The sequence below is a fragment of the Microtus pennsylvanicus genome, chromosome 11 (assembly GCF_037038515.1).
Source record: "Microtus pennsylvanicus isolate mMicPen1 chromosome 11, mMicPen1.hap1, whole genome shotgun sequence".
Classification (NCBI taxonomy): domain Eukaryota; kingdom Metazoa; phylum Chordata; class Mammalia; order Rodentia; family Cricetidae; genus Microtus; species Microtus pennsylvanicus.
The window spans coordinates 16,775,097-16,793,873 of record NC_134589.1 but is presented as its reverse complement, the minus strand read 5'-3'; the positions used below and the strand labels follow the sequence as shown (position 1 = coordinate 16,793,873).

Below are 18,777 nucleotides of genomic sequence, written 5' to 3'. Positions count from 1 at the left end.
CTCCTTATTGTAACATTTGAGCATATGCCAACATATTTTACTTTATATCTACACTTTTACCTGTCTCATAGGTAACATATATATATTATATACATATTATATCTATATCTGTGCTTTCCAGTGAGATGGCTCAGCCACAAGGGCGCTTGCTGCCAAGCCTGACAACCTGAGTTTGGTCCCCAGAACACACATGGTGAAAGGAGAGAACCAACTCCTACAAGTTGTCCTCTGACATCCATGTGCATGCTATGGTACTCATGCATGCATACGGGCTTGCATGAATGCGTGCATGTGCACACGTGCGTGCGCATGCACACACACACAAATGTTATAAAAATTAAATATATATCTATTATCATCTGTTGGGAAAAGATACGTGTAGATTTGAGGCCAGACTCTGTGGACAGTGCTGCTTCCCCACTTAACGACCTGCAATTTTGAACCCCATTCCTCCAACTTTGAAAGAGGAGTGGCACTGAGGAAGGAGAACTACGTGTCTCCTATAGAAGTCATTATCGGTCTCACCAGCCTCAGCTGAGAGAAAGGCTCACCCAGATTCCAAAGCAAATGCATACAAGTTCAGCCTAGTACTTTCTGTGGGAGGCCAGGGGCGCTTGAGGTGACAGGAAATCATGTAATAGGTTGTTTTAAATAATTTCACAAATTTTGATTAACCTTACTAAGTTTTTATGTGGCTGCCTCTGTGTCTGAATCAAATGTTTTACAGGAAACGGGAAGGTTACCATCCGATCCATAATGGAGGGCTTGAGGAAGTTTAAACGTGAGTGAAAACTTACTTAAGTGCAATTTGAAATTGATAATTTGAAGGCATATATTAATTTTCATATGTGTTTTCTTGGTTGTAAAAGTTCCCCTCTGCTAGTCACCTTCAGGGCTGTACACAGCGTTGACTCTTAACCTTGTCTTCCAGCCAAAGGAATGATGAATCTGCACAAGCTGTTAAGAACTGCCAGCAGCGTGAACGGTAGGTTACAGCTTTAGCTCTGCCGGATTTTCCATTCCTGTCTTGTCAGCTTGTTTCCATCCGCTAGTCAGTAAGATGCCTCTGCATTATCCTTCCAACTATTTCTCTAAGTTCCTTTGGCCGCGGTAGTCCATATTACACTGTATCACACTGCGAATCAGACATCTCAAATTGTTTTCTCATGTATTCAGTGATATTTTAATTACATTATGACATCTTCAGTATCACCGTATAGTTTATAATGTAGCTGGTTCTGACTCTAGTCTTAAGGGAAGCAATTCAGTTGTTTGTTGGGCTTTTGTGTCTGTACCAGTACAGCAAAAGAGGTGAATTTAGATAATGATCTTTTTGTTCTCTTTTGGCTTCCAAATTCTAGTTTTAACTGGTAAGGGTGAGAGGACACTATTAAGGTGGAAAAGAAGGGTCCAGAATAAGAGAAAATATTTGTAAATGACATACTAATAAGGGTTGAATATCTAAAATATATAAAGAAACCTTATAATTCAATAATGAAATGTGTAAATATAGGGCTTGAACTATAGCTTAGTGGTAGAGCTCTTGTCTGGCAGGTGTGAAACCCTAGGTTCACTTCCCAGTTTGCAGGCAGGACAAGCTGATACAGGCATTCTCTCTGGTAGACAGTTTCTCTCGTTCTGCTTACAGTCACCTGCTGGCCAAACACATTCAATGGAAAGTTCCAGAAACAAACAGTTCATGCAGTTTAAACTGTATGCTATTCTTAGTAATGTGATAACATTTAGCGCTGCCCCTGCCCCCACTGTGCTAAGGACAAGAACCAATCCTTTGTCCAGAATATGGACTTCATACACGTCACCCCATTAGTTGCTAATAAACCATCGCAGTTGTAACTACTGCATTGTTCTTCTTGTGTAGTCTTCAATTTTCTTAATAATGACGCCAAAACACAAGAATAGTGATGGGGACCATCCGGCTTTGCCAAGAGAAACCAGAAAGTGCTTCCGGCAAATGAGAAGATGAAAGACTTCATTCATCTCAGGGCAAGAAAACATTAGCTCCTCATTTTAACCTCTTACTGTGCTTACTTTACAAAGTAGTATTTTGCCATTGCCATGTCTGTGTAGAAAAAAGGATACTGTATCAGTATCTTTCATGGTTTTAGGCATCCACTGTGGATCTTTAAATATATATCCTGAAGATGAGACTGCTGTACCCAGTGTTTTTGAATGGCCAAAATATATGAATAGACCTTCCAGGATTATATTAAAATGACAAACAGGTAGAAAGATGTTAAACATTCTTATTCACTGAGGAAACACAAAACAACAATAAATTATACCTTTACACCCTCTAATGTAGATGCATTAATAAAAGGAAGAAAGCCAGTCAGGGTAGCACACACCTTTAACCCCGGCACTCAGGAGACAGCAGCAGGAGGAGCTCTAAGTTAGAGGCTAACCTGGTCTACAAAATGAGTTACAGGATGGCCAGGGCTACACAGAGAAAACCCTCTCATGAGAGAGAGAGAGAGAGAGAGAGAGAGAGAGAGAGAGAGAGAGAGAGGAGCAGCAAGATGGTTCAGCGGGTAAAGGCACTTGCCACCAAGCCTGTGTTTATCCCCATGACCTACATGCTGGAGCAAGGTGGAATGGCTCAGCAATTAAGAGCACTGGCTGCTCTTCCGCAGGGCCGGGTTCACTCCCAGCACCCTCATGGCACAACTGTCTGTAACTCCAGTGCAGGGACTCTGAAGCCTCTTCTGGCCTCCGAGGGCATGCATGTGCTGCGCAGACATACATGCAGTCAAAACACCCATCTACTTAAAATTAAATTAAACAAACAAATGAAGTTTGTCCTCTACCTTCCACATACCCACTGTGGCACATGCAAGCACATATACACACACAACAAATGTAACAAAATTTTAAAGCTTTTTAAATGATAATGTGGTGAAGATGCAGAGAGAATAAAGAGAATGAGGCCCTCACTAAACTGGCGAGATAATTGAGAAATTGGGCAGCTGGATTGTTACCTTTGTTGAACTAATTGAAGTATACATGCTCAAATATTACCAAAAGAAAAATATTATAATCACATATGAATGTATGCATATAACAGTAGTGGATGGAAAAGGAGGCCATGAATTTCAAAGAGAACAAGGAGGGGGAAATGATGTGATTATATTATACTCTCAAAAATAAAAAAAAATTAAAAATCACAATATTTAGTAGGTTGTAGAACATAGGCTACATTATTTAATATTATAATTTGCTATAAAATTGATGCTAGAAACATTTTCTTTGTTTTAAAGAATCATTTCGTGTGTAAAGATGTTTTCCTGCATGTGCACTATGAGTGTGCAGTGCTCCCAGAGGCCAGAAGAGGGTGTCGGGAGTTACAGATGATAGTAAACCAGCATGTGGGTGCTGGGAACCAAACCCGGATCGTCTGGGAGAGCAGCCAGCACTCTTAATCACTGAGCCATCTCTCCGGCCCCCTGGCTTTTTTTTTTTGATCATTTTTCAAGAATAAATCAAGCACTTGGGAGGCAGAGACAGGCAAAGCTCTCTTTGAGGTCAGCCTGGTCTACAGAGTGAGTTCCAGGGCAGCCAGGGTTAAATTTATATAGGACCCTATTAAAAATCGGTGAGTAAAAGTTGATACGTGAGGAGTGGGTGGTGGTCCATGCATCCATAGCAGTCAGAAGGGAAGGCAGTGCACGTGTCCCTCAGTGGATGGAAGGGGAAACGAACTGTGGTGCTCACAGGGGTTACCATTCAGCTTTTTAGAAGAAGGGAACTGCGAGCCACACCATGACACAGATGAACCTCAAGAGTATTATGAATGAAATAAGCCAATCACTCACACACACACACTACTATATTATTCTACATATAGGAGATGTCTAGAGTGGTCAGGTTCACAGATGTAGAATGTAGGGTGGTCATGAGGAGTTGGAAGGAGGGGAAAGAGAGATGTTATGTAATAAACACAGTGTTGGCTGTGTAACATGAAAACATTCAGTAGCTGGTGTAGTAATATGAGCGGCGGGGCTGCGTCCCCAGCACCCCAGCCGCCTGCTCGGCTAGCTTATGCCCCGAAATAATTACACGGACACTGTATTCTTTTAATCACTGCTTGGCCCATTTTTATCTAGCCTCTTCTAGGCTAACTCTCGCACCTGGACTAGCCCATTTCTAATATTCTATGTAGCACAGCTAGGTGCGCTTACCGGGAAGATTTTAGCCTAAGTCCATCCTGGGTCAGAGCTTCATCAAGTGCATCTTCCTGGGAGCTGGGAGCATGGCGTCTCTCTGAGGCGTCTGCTCCCGAGAGGAGAGCTGTGGAGTCTGAGCTCACTTCCTCTTCCTCCCAGCGTTCTGTTCTGTTTACTCCTCCCACCTATCTTCTAACCAATGAGGGCCAAGCAGTTTCTTTTTATTTAACCAATGACTTTCCTCCATCAAGCTGGTATAGTTAACAGCACTGAATCATATACTTAAGAACTGTTGATCTGGAGCAGGGGCATGGCTCTGTGGTAGACAGAGCACTTGCCAGCCTGCAGGAGACCCTGGTGTTGGTCCCCAGTACACACAAAAATAGAAGTGAGGGAGTTACTTCTATATAACACAGATCTTACCATAATTGATTAATAACAGTCGGGAACTTTTACTTCTGTTAGGCACCTGGCCCACATCTGCAGTCCTACACGCTTATGAGGCTGGGGCAGGAGAAATTTGAGCTCAGGAATTTGAAGCCAGCCTAGGAAAACATAACGAGGTTCTCTCTCTCTCTCTCTCTCTCTCTCTCTCTCTCTCTCTCTCTCTAAAAAAAAAAAAAAAACACAGTTTAGGGCTGGAGTAGTGGCTCAGCGGATAAAAGCTCATGCTGTTCTTCTGGAAGGTATTGTTTGATTGCCAGAACCCACATGGTGGCCCACAGCCATCTATAAATCCAGTTCCAGGGAGTCCGGTGCCGTCTTCTGGCCTCTCTGAGCACTAAGCACACACACATGTATACAGATACACAGGCAGGCAAAACACCTAGACACATAAAATAATTTCTTAAGTTATTTTTAAAATAATAAAATAGGGGATGGAGAGTTGACTCCATTAGGAGCACTCATTTGTTGCAAAGGACCCAGGTTCAATTCCCAGCACCCACATGAAGGCTCACCACCTCCTTAGATACCAAGTATGTGTGTAACTAGAGACTGCTCATGTATTTCCCAGCCACCTAAACCTGAATAATCACACAGAAACTTTATTAATTACAACACTGCTCAGCCTATTAGCTCAGGCTTGTTATTAACTAACTCTTACATCTTAAATTAACCCATTTCTATTAATCTGTGTATTACCATGAGGCTGTGGCTTCCTGGTAAGGATCCAGCATGTCCTCCTCCTTCGGCAGCTACATGGTGTCTCCTTGACTCCACCTACTCTCTCTATATGTCTCTTCCAGCCTGGCTATATTCTGCCATGGCATAGGCTGAAGCAGCTTCTTTATTAGCCAATGGTAATAAAACATATCCATAGCATGCAGAGAGGAAAACCCACATCATATGTAGTACACAGATATACATGCAGACAAAAGACTCATTCACATAAAGTAGTAAAAATAAATCTAAAAAAATAATAAAATAAATCTTTAAAAAGAAATCAGGCCAGGCAATGATGGTGTATGCCTTTAATCCCAGCACTTGAAAGGCAGAGGCAGGCAGATCTCTGTGAGTTCAAAGCCCACCTGGTCTATAGAGCAAGTTCCAGGACAGGCTCCAAAGCTACAGAAAAACCCTGTCTCGAAATAAATAAATAAATAAATAGATAAATAAATAAATAGAAACCAAAGTTTTATGTCTCGCCAGCTCCACCTAATAGGAACTGACATTATCCCCCCATTTTAAAATAGGAAGCCATATATATGTTGAATTAATTTAGAAATTAAACCTTCCTCCTCTTTCTCTGTGTTCTTGACCAGAATAGGAGACAAGTTTGATAAACTTGGTGAAGCTGTTATCCTCATACTGAAGCATTCAGACCTAGAACAGGGAACTAGAATCACTGCCACTGAGTAAACCTGAAACCTTTGGAGAAGTCTGAGCCTGTGTTTATCCACGGTGGATTGATTACAGGTCATCCTGGCCCTGTACTGGAGTGGTTGTTGTTGGCTTGTTTGGGGGAGAGTTTTTGGTTTGGTTTGTTTGGTTTGGTTTTGGTTTTTGGAGAGGAGGTCTTACTTTGTAGCCCTGGCTGGCCTCGAACTTTCTAGGTAAACCAGACAGGCTTTGAACTAACAGAAATCTTCCTGACTCCGCCTCCCAAGTGCTGGAATTAAAGGCATGTGCCATCACTGACTTGGAGGGTTTAAAGGCTATGAGAAAAGTCAGAACATGGATGTTATGATTTCTGCTGAATTGTCAATTGGTTTTCCTTTTAGTTTTTCAAACAGAATCTGAAACTTACAGTCCTACTGCTTCAGCCTTCCAAGTACTAAGATTATAGGCACACATCACCATGCCTGGCCATGTTAATTGCTCTATTTAGCTTGCTTTTCCCACTGTTAAAGAATGCAAGCGGGCTGGAGAGATGGCTCCGCAGTTAAGAGCACTCAGTGCTCTTCCAGAGAACCCGAGTTCAAGTCCCAACATCCACATCAGGTTCTCAACTGCCTGTAACTCCAGCTCCAGATAACTCTGGCCTCTGTGGATACAAGGCCTCATATGCATAGACACATACATATACACATAGGTCTAAATAATTAATTTTAAAATTATAAGCACGAGAATTTTTTCTCCCTTTCTAAACTTAAAAAAAATGAAATTATTTTTATTACTCTTCAATCAAGGGACCTGGGTAAAATACTTTTCTTAAGTAAGTTTCAGCACTAAAGAAAATACCATATAATTTGAGGCCAAAAAATCTTTTCTCTATGGTCTCAACAGGCTTAAATTGCTATAATTCTGTAATTCATTTCCTCATGTGCCACTGGGGTACCGAGTGAACCCCACTGAACACATATTTGCCCTAACCCCTGGGAGGAGCCCCCAGGCCATCTTCTCCCTGAGTCCAGGCCTGAGCAGTGAATGAGGTCACAGCTGTATGAGGGAACAAACCCTTTATTGGATTCTTGATCTGAAGGCTTAGATGGTGGTTGGTTGCTAATGGTTGGTTAGTAGCACAGCTCAAAAGTAGGTAAACATCAGAATTTTGTCTGAGTCTAAGCTGAGTTCTTTAAATATATATATATATATCTGTCAACTATATAAGAGATTGGAAGTATTTTTAAGTAATGATTATTTTTGCGCCATGGGGACAATTTCCCAGCACCTTTCAAGAGCCTAAATTGTTGAGCGTCTCTGAAGCTCCCAGCTTCCTGGTAGGTTCTAGATCCTGAACACGGTGGAATGGAGTTGTTTAGAAACAGCTGCCCTCTGGGTTCTGAGGCAGTGACCTGGGAGGAAGGAATTCTAACCAAACATTCTGGAACTTTTTTTCCTGATTTAACAGTACTTGCTGATTCATCATTCCCAAGCTAGCAAGCAGCCCTGTCTGCTTGTCAGCGAGCTTCCTGCTATACACTAGAGTTGGGAAAGCTAACTGGAGTGATAAAAACCCAAAGGGGACGACTGCCTCCCAGCCCCTGGTCTGCAGGCCGTTTCTCCAGCGATGCAGAGGAAAGGGAGGACTAGGAGAGCCATAGTATCCAAAGAGTCTGTGCAAGAGCCTATCGTCACTGCTCTTAAAAGAAAGCAGTGGACAGGGATGTGGGTCGTAGAAGGAAAGCCTCAGAAAACGTATTCACTACGTGGTAGGTGTTCTAAGCCTGAAATAAGCAGGGAGGCTTTAACGCTTTCTTCTTTGTCAGTTGTGGCAGGGAATATTTCAGATTAAATTTTGTCCTTAATTTTCCCTATATATTTTTACGTGCTTTGTATCATATACTATTTTTTAAGTAGTTAAGGTATATAATTTGATGATTTGTTATGTGTATACAATGTAAAATAATTTCTGCAATCAAACAAACATACGAGTCACCATAGTTATTATGGAGCATAAGCACCCAGGCAAATTTCAAAACTCTGTAAACTGGTTCTACCTAGTCACGGTGTTACCTGTTGGGGTGGGTTTTGCTCTTTAGGCTTTTTGGAGAGCCAGCCACACAGCTCCCAAATAAATCACACATGGGGGCATGTTCTTACTTATGAATGCTCTGCCTTAGCGTGGCTCATTTCTAGCCAGCTTTTCTTATCTAATTGTCCCGACTACCTTTGCCTCTGGGCTTTTATCTTTCTCTATTTCTGTGTAATTTACTTCTTATTCCGTGACTGGCTGGGTGGCCGGCTGACTGGGGGGCTGGGGGGCTGGGGGCTGACCCCTAATGTCTTCCTCTCCTCATTCTCATTCTCAATTCTCCTTCTATTTCCTCTCTGCCTGCCAGTCCTGCCTGTCCTTGCTCCTGCCTCACTGTTGGCCGTTCATCTCTTTATTAGACCATCAGGTGTTTTAGGCAAGAAAACAAATCACAGCTTCACAGAATTAAGCAAATGCAGGGTTAACAAAAGTCACGCCAGGCGGTGGTAGTGCACGCCTTTAGTCCCAGCTCTTGGAGCAGAGGCAAAAACAGGCGGATCTCTGGGAGTTCAAGGCCAGCCTGGTCTACAAGAGCTAGTTCTGGGACAGGTACCAAAGCTATAGAGAAACTTTGTCTCAAAAAAACAAAAAAAGTCAGACATCTGAGAATAATATTGCCGATCTTCACAAGCTACTCATCTGGCACACTGAGGATCTGTGCTCCTTACCAAGCCTCTTCCTACACGCCCCCTTCCCACCATTCTGTGCTTCTGTGGGTTTGACTATTTTGGATTCTATGTGCAAGTGAGAAAATATTTCTCTTTGTGTGCCTGACTTATTTTGCTTAGCATTTATTTAGGTTTTTTAAGACTTACGATTTTTACTTTTGTGTATACATACATACAGATGCCCATGCAGGCCAGAAGAGGGTTCTGAATCCTTTGGGACTGGACTATACAGATGGTTGTGAGCAGCCCTGTGGGTGCAGGGATGGGTCCTCTGGCAAGAGCAGTAAAAGCTCTTAACCACAGAGCCATCTCTCCAGCCCCAGGGTTTATTTTTATATAAGATTAAAGAGACATTATTTGAAAGGAAGAACTGTGACAAATTTTGCTTATAGATCTTACCACAGCCCTCCAATTTCACATGCAATGCTAGCTTGAATTTGGGTACGATGCCATGCTTTGAAATCCTAGACCTTTTAACCCCAGACTTTGCTCGGGAAATCTGGGAAAGAATACAAAGAAACAATTGTATTAGTAGAGATGGTGGCACCTGCCTGCAGATCTAGTGCTGGGAAGGTTCAGGCAGGAAGGGGAAAAAGGAATAAATGGATGAATGGATGGATAGATGGACGGACGGATGGAGATTCTGTGGATTCATCCTTTCCTGTATCTTCTGAATTCCAGAAAGAGTCTCTGGCCCCATGGCAGTTTCAGGAATTAAATCAACACTGAAGCTGAAGCCCCTCAAAGCACCCGCCTTTCACAAAAGGTAGGTAATAAAATATGAGGAGATTACCAAAGTGTTCAGGTAATGACTATACAGATCACATACAGACTACGCTAAGAAAAATTAGAATATTCTATTTTGTGGTGAAGTTCCTTAGAACATCTAAATTAAGGAGATGTTTCTATTGTATTTATTTTGTATGTGTGCTCACATGAACACCACAGCATGTATACAGAGATCAGAGGGCAGCTTGCAGGAGTCAGCTCTCCCTATCCACTCCATGGGTCCCAGGAATCGAACTCAGATCCTCGGACTTGGCAGCAAGCACCTTCCAACTGAACCATTCTGTTGGCTTATGGGAAGATTTTTTTTTTTTTTTGATTTTTCGAGACAGGGTTTCTCCGTAGTTTTTTTTTTTTTTTTTTTTTTTTTTGGTTCCTGTCCTAGAACTAGCTCTTGTAGACCAGGCTGGTCTTGAACACACAGAGATCTGCCTGCATCTGCCTCCTGAGTGCTGGGATTAAAGCCGTGTGACACTACCACCTGGGTCCATGGGTAATTTTTACTTGTAATTAACAAAAGCCTTTGTCTACCTTGCCTTCTGCTTTACTTGGGGTTTTGAGGACATCATGTTTCTGTGTCTGCTTACATCTTTTACTTCATACAAAAATAAGCTGTTTTTCTGTGGAAATGCAGCACATACGTAGTAACCAGGGTGGGAGCAGACCTTAGTAGATAAACAGGGAACACAAAAGGAAGAAATCATGTTAGTAAAAGCTGGGAAAATACAAGTTAGGTACAATTTCATGCCTAAAAGTTGAGAACAGGACATCTTAAGACCCCATCACATCCTTCTATCCCAGGCTACTCTGACATCAGTGAGACCTAGTGCCCTGGAGGGTAGAAAAGTAAACCACAAAAACTGGGACTGGAGAGATGGATAAGTTAAGAACACTGTCTTCTCTTCCTGAGGACCTGGGTTCAATTCCCAGCAGCCATATGGAGGCTTGATGCCCCTTCTGGCCTCTTTGGGTACCAAGCATGCATATGGTGCACATACATACCTACAGGCAAGCAAGACACTCATATATAAAAGATTTGTAGAATAAATCTTTGTCAATATTTTAAAAAAATAAAACCACAAAAGTAAGAGATTCCATATTCTTAAAACCTTGTTAGCTGGCGGTGGTGGCGCATGTCTTTATTCCTAGCACTCAGGAGGCAGAGGCAGGTGAATTCTAAAATCTAAAATTATTCTAAAGTAAATTTATAGGAGCTATGTGTAACGGCACAAGCCTATAATCCCAGTTGGCAAAAGATGGAGGCAGGAGAATCAGGAGTTCAAGGCATCCTTGGCAACACAGTGAGTTTGAGCTCCTCCTAGGCTACATGGGCTCCTGTCTCAAAAAGTTTATGATTATTTAATTTGCTATTAAATTATACTTAATTAAAAATAATTACATTTCACTTGTCATAGCATAAGCAAAGCTAGGTGTGTGTGTGTGTGTATTCATAAATTATTGCAGATTTACACAAAGCATTTTGAAATATTAGTATTTTCCCTCCTTTTCAGATTCTACTTTCCTGAGAATGTAAAATGTTACCCAGAGTTCCAAACTTTCCAGAAGCATCCTGTCTCTGCTTTATCATTCCTTAATGTCTCTCAGTATACTAAACATACATGTTGGCAATTAAAGTTATAATGGTAGATGCAGAAGTTTCTCTACAAAGGTAGTCAGCACATTATTTTCCAAATTAACCTTTGAAACAAGTTTCTAGCAATGGTGATCGCTTAAGGTTACAGCCTTGGACTTTGCCATCAGAATCTCATCTCTCTTACCTGTGTGACTTTGGACAAGCCAGATGCCTGTTTTGTACAATGAGGGAAATCAAGTAGCTTTGTTTTGTTTTTAAGAGAGGGAAGGGCAGCTGGAAAGCTCAGGTGGGCTGCAGTTGTCCCCAGCTTCCCGGCCTTTCTGACAGATTAGCCAGTGACAGTCTGCTTCAGCACTGTGAGTCTGGGCAAACAGTAATGTTCGTCACCGTTAGCGTCAGCAAAACTCAGAGGCTTCACTCCTGTGTTAAACCTGCTGTTTCTCTTGTTTCTTCTCAGAGATAAAGATTTACGAGGATATCTTCCAAGTCATTTACAGCATAAAGATACGAAGCTGAACTCTTCACAACTGGAAGGTGATGAAAATCATCCTAAATGTTAGAGCCCAACAACAGCCAGGGCCGTGGTGGCACACACCTTTAATCCCAGCACTCAGGAGGCAGAGGCAGGCGGATCTCTGTGAGCTTAAGGCTAGCCTGGTCTACAGAGTGAGTTCCAGGACAGAGGATCTTACTCTAATAGCTAAGACTAGCCTGCTCAATGTGTAGCCCTGGCTGGTCTAGAACTCATAGCAGTCCTGCCTCAGTCTCCCGAGTGCTAGGATAGAAGGGAAGCGCCATTGCATCCAGCTAGCTCCCATAGGATTGTTCTCTAATGCACATGTGAGATTTCAAGGAGAATCTGTATTCCTATCGTTCAAGAAAGGGGAAGTAGAGGGGAGAAATAAAATTTTAACCAGGCGTGATGGTGTACATGGATAACTTAGGAACTGGTACTTAGTTCAGAGTCAGCCTGCTGTACCTCCCAAGGCCCTGTCTAAAAATAAATACTTAGTTCAGAGTCAGCCTGCTGTACCTCCCAAGGCCCTGTCTAAAAATAAATACTTAGTTCAGAGTCAGCCTGCTGTACCTCCCAAGGCCCTGTCTAAAAATAAAAAATAAAGGATAACTTTCAAATTGACATCTCTCAAGAATTGAAACAGGTTTGGTCAAATATTATTTAATTTATTTATTTTTTGGTTTTTCAAGACAGGGTTTCTCTGTGTATTGTTCTGGCCATCCTGGAACTCACTCTGTAGACCAGGCTGGCCTTGCACTCACAGAGATCCACCTGCCTCTGCCTCCTGGATGCTGGGATCAAAGGTATGTGCCACCACCACTCAACTAGATCAAATATTCTTATCCAGATAACTTGGAAGTGTGGTAAACAGCAAATTCAAGGTCACATATTAGTCAGCTACTTGAAGAGTATAAATACAACGTGCCAGGACTGGCCAGTGTGGTGACAAGTGTCTGTAATCCCAGCATTAGGGAGGCCTCTAGAGGCAAGAGGACCACAAGTTTAAGGACGGCCAGGTCTACATAGTGTACAAGCCAGTTTTGTTCTCAAAGGACCAAATTAAATTAAAATGGAAATAAAATACCAAGATTTCTTTGAGGCAAAAAAATAATGATGAAGTTTGATACACTGTCTATAGATCATTGGTCCAAACAGAAGACAGATATTTAAATCAACAGTGTTCCAGGCATAAGAACATCAGACATGTCCCTGCCCTGGATGGCTCAAGGCGTGAGAGAAGTATGGAGTGCTAGGGGATTTGGTCTTCTGATGTGAAGAAGGGAGCCTAGCGAGAGTAGAATGACGAATAAGCTAGGGAAGGATTGGAAGGTGAGGGTGTCTGCTATGGAAGCCTGAGGAGCTGAATTCAGATGGCAGGGCCGATGGGCAGAGAGAAGAGGAGCCGGCCAGCCCCCAGGGGCCGGCCAGCCAGACACGGCGGAAGCAGGAAAGTAGGATGGACGACAAACACGGCAATGGGTTAGTTTAAGTTAAAGGGAAAAAAATAGCTAGAAACAAGCCAAGCTAAGGCTGAGCATTCATAATTATTAATAAGTCCCAGGTCATGATTTGGAGGCTGGCGGTCCAGGAACGCCTGCTATAGCCTGTCTCAAAGGATAAGGTGGAATGTGATAGAGCAGGACGCCTGGGCTCCACGCTCAGAGGGAGCATACCCACACATACACGTGTGCACACACCACACACACACACAAGAAGAGGAGGAAGAGGACACGGAGAGAAGAGAAGCACCTTCGCCTACTGAAGACCTGAGTTCCTTCTCCAGGTCCCACATAGTAGAAGGGGAGAACTGACTCCTGCAAGTTGTCCCGGGGCCTCCGTGTGCATGCAATGTCACATACATACATACACACACATGCATGCATACACACTCCCTCTCTTCCACTACTTCTTTGAGCAATTTGAGAACAAAAGTAAACATATTATGATATGTTTACCCAAAATCTAAAATAAACATCTATGAGTCTATACTGATAGAAATAAATAATGAAAGTAGGACTCTAGGTCAGTGGTAGAGCAGTTGCCTGGCATGTGAGAGGGCCTAGGTTCAACCCCCAGTATTATAAAAAGAGTGGAAATTAAAAAATAATTATTTAACACAAGGTAGAGACTAATAACCAAGAAATGGCAATAAAAGGGAAAATAGATTATATATTTATATATACATATATATTTGCTTTGCTTTGTTTTCTTGATGTACAGGGTCTGATGTAGCACAGTCTAGTCTCAAACTCACTGTGCAGTCAAGACTAGCCTTGAACACCTAATCTTCCTGCCCCTGCCCTTGAGTGCTTGGGTTACAGGCAGGCACCATTATGCCTGGCTCTGCATTTTTTTTCTACCAATTACTACTCATTCCACTTGGTTCTACCATTTCTGTTTGATGCTCGTTCAAATCCCAAGAAAAGACAGCATTCTGTCTCTTTAAAAATCTATTATTCATCTTCCTTTCTCTCTCCACGTGTTACAGATCACAATCTTCACCTGGCTAAACAACATCTCCTGTCCTGTTAGCACACACATCTCTCCCTCCCCTTCCCCACTCCTATAGCCAGGGCTGACCTAGACATCACTGTTTAGCCTAAGCGGGCCTTGAATCATCAATCTTCCCACCACAGCTTCCAAGTGCTGGGGTTAGAGACAGAAGTTACCATATCTGACCGTGTCTATTCTTAAATAATTGTCCTAGAGGGGCTGGAGAGATGGCTCAGAGGTTTAAGAGCATTGCCTGCTCTTCCAAAGGTCCTGAGTTCAATTCCCAGCAACCACATGGTGGCTCACAACCATCTTTAATGAGGTCTGGTGCCCTCTTCTGGCCTTCAGGCATACACACAGACAGAATATTGTATACATAATAAATAAATAAATATTTTTAAAAAATTGTCCTAATATATACCCACTTCCTCAGCCTTCCGAAATGCTTACAACTTCTTCACCAAGGATAAGACTGGCTGTATTGATTCACATGGATTGATGAGCACCTTAGCCAAACTCGGGATGAATCTAAACACATATGATATCTACAATGAATTAAAATGTGCTGATCTTGACAGTGAGTATTTTGACCTATTATTTTCCCATAATATACTTTTTGTGTATATCTGTGTTATCATTTATCCTATAAGTGCAAGGAATACCTCTTCCTTATCTACCAAAAGTATACTTCTAAACAAAGGTAAGGTTATCTTCCATGACCTACATCTCACTTCCTGTGGTTTCAATTAACTGGGTCAATTGTAGTCCAGAAATATTAGTATTTTTCTGAATGCTTTCAAGAGAAAAAGACCACAGTAATGTAACTTTTTACAATAGTATACTGTGGAGCTTGGACGTGTTGGCGCACACCTTTAATCCTAGCACTCAGAAGGCAGAGACATGAGGATCTCTATGAGTTCCAGGCCAGCCTGTTCTACATAGTGAGTCCCAGGACAGCCAGGACTACATAAAGAGACCCTGTCTCAAACATGCATCCACATACACACACACACAGAGTATATGGTTTTAATTATTTTATTATTGCCAATTCCTAATCTATCAGATAAAGTTTATTGCAAATATGTATATGTGATAAAGCATAGGATATGCAGGGATAGGAATGGTCCACAAATCAACCAAAACAAAACCAAAAAGCTCTCTCTGTTACATCAAGACATCCTCTAAAGTGAGTATCGTAACAAAGACTTGAACTTGGTATTGAGATGGGACGGTCACTCAGTTTCCACACAGGAATTTTCTTTAAATATTAGGGTTTTTCCTAGCTCGTACATACACCCCATTGATATATTTAGAGAGAAACACAAACTTACTGCCTATTTTCCTGCCAAAGGTTAGGATTGTAGGCATGAGCCACCATACTCAGGTCTAACCAAGGCCTTAAGACTTGGAGGCTTTGAAATGTAACATCTCTGTCCCCCATGGACAAGAAACTACCACTATATTTGTATGTGTTTCTCTTTAAGGATATCAGTGGGGCACATGTATGAGCTAAAAAAAAAAAAAAAAAGGAAAGTGCCTGTGTGGAACCTAAGAGTGACTGTCCCTTAGCCTGCTCTTTCCCAAACTGAAGTCTTTGTCATGATGCTCACTTTAGAGAATGTCTTGAAGTAACTGAGAGATGCGAAGTCATAAAATCCAAGCCCACCATTTCCATCTGAACCATAATATGAATCTCTCTTGTGTCCTGAGAGCCCACTGACGTCTAAATGCCAGAGAAATTTTGATAGTATTTTAAAGTATACAAGTCATGGAATTTGTTTTCCTCTTTGGGACTTTTTATTGTTGGTATTTGGTTTGGTTTTTTTGAAACAGGGTCTTTATATATTCCAAGCTGACCTCTAACTTGCTATGTAGCTGAGGGTGGCTTTGAACCACTGATGCTTCTGCCTCCCCCTCTCAAGTGCTACGGCCTGTGCCTGGAGTCCAGCCTAACATATTGTGTGGGAAATATTTTCAGCGTACTATTTTCTCTGGCTCCTCATCAGCCAGGGGCCAAGGAATCAAGGTCACCAGATAATTAGAGCTATCACTTCTTTCCACTGACTCTGCCCAGTTGTTCTAGTCCTTCAAGTGCCTGCACATCCTCTAATCGTACTTCCCGTCTTTTTGTTTGTGTTTGGTTTTCATTTTTGCTTTTTGTTTCTTGAGACAGGGTTTCTCTATGTAGCCCTGACTGTCCTGGAACTCACTCTGTAGACCAGGCTGGCCTTAAACTAACAGAGATCCGCCTGCCTCTGCCTCCTGGATGCTAGGACTAAAGGTGTGCTCTGTCTCTGCTTGGCAACTGTCTTAACTTTAGAGGCAGTGGGGTATGAGAGGGACATGTAGAGATTCCTCATGAAGTGACACTCTCTGGCAAAGGACAGCAGTAGCTAACAGCTTTTACTGGATGCTTACACCTTGCCATTGTTTCTGTTGGCTACAGCAGACTGGTGTAAATATAGATCAGGTCATAAAGACTGATGTAAATACAAGGGTTTTAAGTTCAAGACCAGCATGGGCTACATAGGGAGGCGCTGCCAAAAATAATCTCTTTGAGGAGGGAAAGGAAACCAAGGTTTACCTTAGCCTCTTTTCAGCCCTGAATATGCTGATTTTAAGTGTAAAGTGGCTCAGACTACTTTAGCTTTTATACTTCACATTCAATAAATAATTAAAATACATCCCAGCTCGGTGTGGTAGCAGACACCTGTAATCTCAGCAAACTGGAGGCTGAGGCCGAGGGATTGCAAATGTGAAGCCAGTCCTAGGTAAAACCAGTGTGTGTACTCTCTCGCGCGTGCTCTCTCTCTCTCCTTTATATACAAATTGTGCGTTTATATAAGCTTTTAGCAATATGTTCTTAGCTGAGATTCCTGTTGCAGGAGACGGTAAGATCAGCTTCTCGGACTTTGTAGGGGTGCTGACAGATAAGAAACTCTTCCTCAAGGCTGTGGGTGAGTGGATGTCTCTGGGGAACCCTGCCCACTACACAGAAAACACGACCCCTTAGGTCTACAGTTAGGAGACATCTAGGATGCAATTCTAGTCTAGGATGTGATTCTTGTTTTCCCTACAAAATAATGTCAAACAGACTGATACCATCAGAATTGCAACTTACATACATCAAGCAGCTACTGGCCTCCTGCAGGAAAGACGTTGCTTTTGTCTCTAATGAGAACACTAAGGAAGTAGCAGGTGCACAAAGTTTAGCCTTCCTTTTATTTTAATTTATTTTTATGTGTGTGGGTATCTTGCCTTGTATGTCTGTATCAGATCATCTGGAACTAGAATTGCAGATGGTTGTTAACAGCCAGGTGGGTGCTAGGAATCTAACCCAGGTCCTTTGGAAGAGTAGTCAGTGTTCTTAACCACTGAGCCATCTCTCCAGCCCCCTATTTTCCCTTTATAGTTTTTAGTTCTTACCCAAGCACATGCACTACTTCCAAAAGCACTCCTTTTTAAAAAATAATAATAATAATATTTTTTAGAGCTTGGGTAGCTTACTATCTCTACACCCTGATGAAGCCTCCGCTCTCAGTTAGAGGCCGGGGATAGAGAGCATGTGCTCACCTGTGGCCATCGATCTGCTCAGACTGGAAGCTGCCTTCAGTCTCTCATGCTCTGTTTCCCCACCTAACAGGCTGCCTTGGAAAATCCAACCACTCTTCATACCGCATGCTCTAGGATTCCAGATTCCAAACCCCACAAGTAGTTTGAAAACATACCCAAACTTAAGCCACAGCCTTTCCCTAAGATAGAGAAAAATTGGTGCTCTCAAAAATTGTGACAAATGAGAGTTTCTCTGCAAACTAGAGGTAGTTATTAATTCCCTTTCATAGAAGAACAAGACAATTCTATTTAACATATTACACGTGCAGATGTTAAAAGTACTGCCGTATTTTCTTAGTCGTCATTGAACTATGATTGTTCTGTCTACTCAGTAATCAAAATGACCTTTCTCTAAATAGAACATTTTTAATGTTTTGCCATATTTCTAGTCTCTGATTTAATATTGCCACAAATTCTCGGTAAATTTTTAATAGCTGTTTTTCTCAGAAGACATTTTGAAATTTCTCTTTTCTGTTTCCTCTATAGTTCCCGAAAAGAAACTATGTTTGGATTTCGCTAACAACCCCGGGATCTTATTATTTGAAATCCTATCAAAACTTGTAGAGACCTCATCCCTGCACAGAAAGGATGTAATAGAGCTAGTAAGGTAAGTGGCCACAGGACAGGTGAAGGCAGCTTACCGAGGATGAGTCACCAGCGTTCTACTCCACAGAGCTCAATCTGAAACCCAAGAAAGGATCGGGGCAAACAGCTGATAATATCACAACACCCTCTCCTGGTTCTGAAATCAAAAGACTGCACTTACACTATGCTGAAGCTCCACATGGGCATAAAACATACGAAAATAAGCTTCAGCCGCCCCGAGACAGAGCTGCTGGTGCACAAGCTAGCCTTTGTCTGCCCTTCTCCTTCCTTTCCTCGCCTACAAAGTGCAGGCGCTAACAGCACCCGTGTGAAGGGCACCTGTGGGACGCAGAGTGGCACAGGCGCAGCACTCAGCGCGTCATCCAGCACAGTGCTACTCCTTACTCTGTGGAACAAGTAGAATA

The 18,777-nt window shown here is 42.3% G+C and overlaps 1 protein-coding gene across 1 annotated transcript in view; it reads left to right on the top strand.

Moving 5' to 3' along the window:
* Efcab3 (EF-hand calcium binding domain 3) overlaps positions 1 to 18,777 on the top strand; it is a 370,379-nt gene that overhangs the window by 339,555 nt on the left and 12,047 nt on the right. Inside the window, 7 exon segments of the mRNA XM_075941765.1 lie at positions 728 to 781; positions 932 to 985; positions 9,447 to 9,531; positions 11,603 to 11,679; positions 14,589 to 14,732; positions 17,041 to 17,112; positions 18,254 to 18,374. Of these exon segments, the coding sequence (XP_075797880.1) occupies positions 728 to 781; positions 932 to 985; positions 9,447 to 9,531; positions 11,603 to 11,679; positions 14,589 to 14,732; positions 17,041 to 17,112; positions 18,254 to 18,374 (607 nt within the window).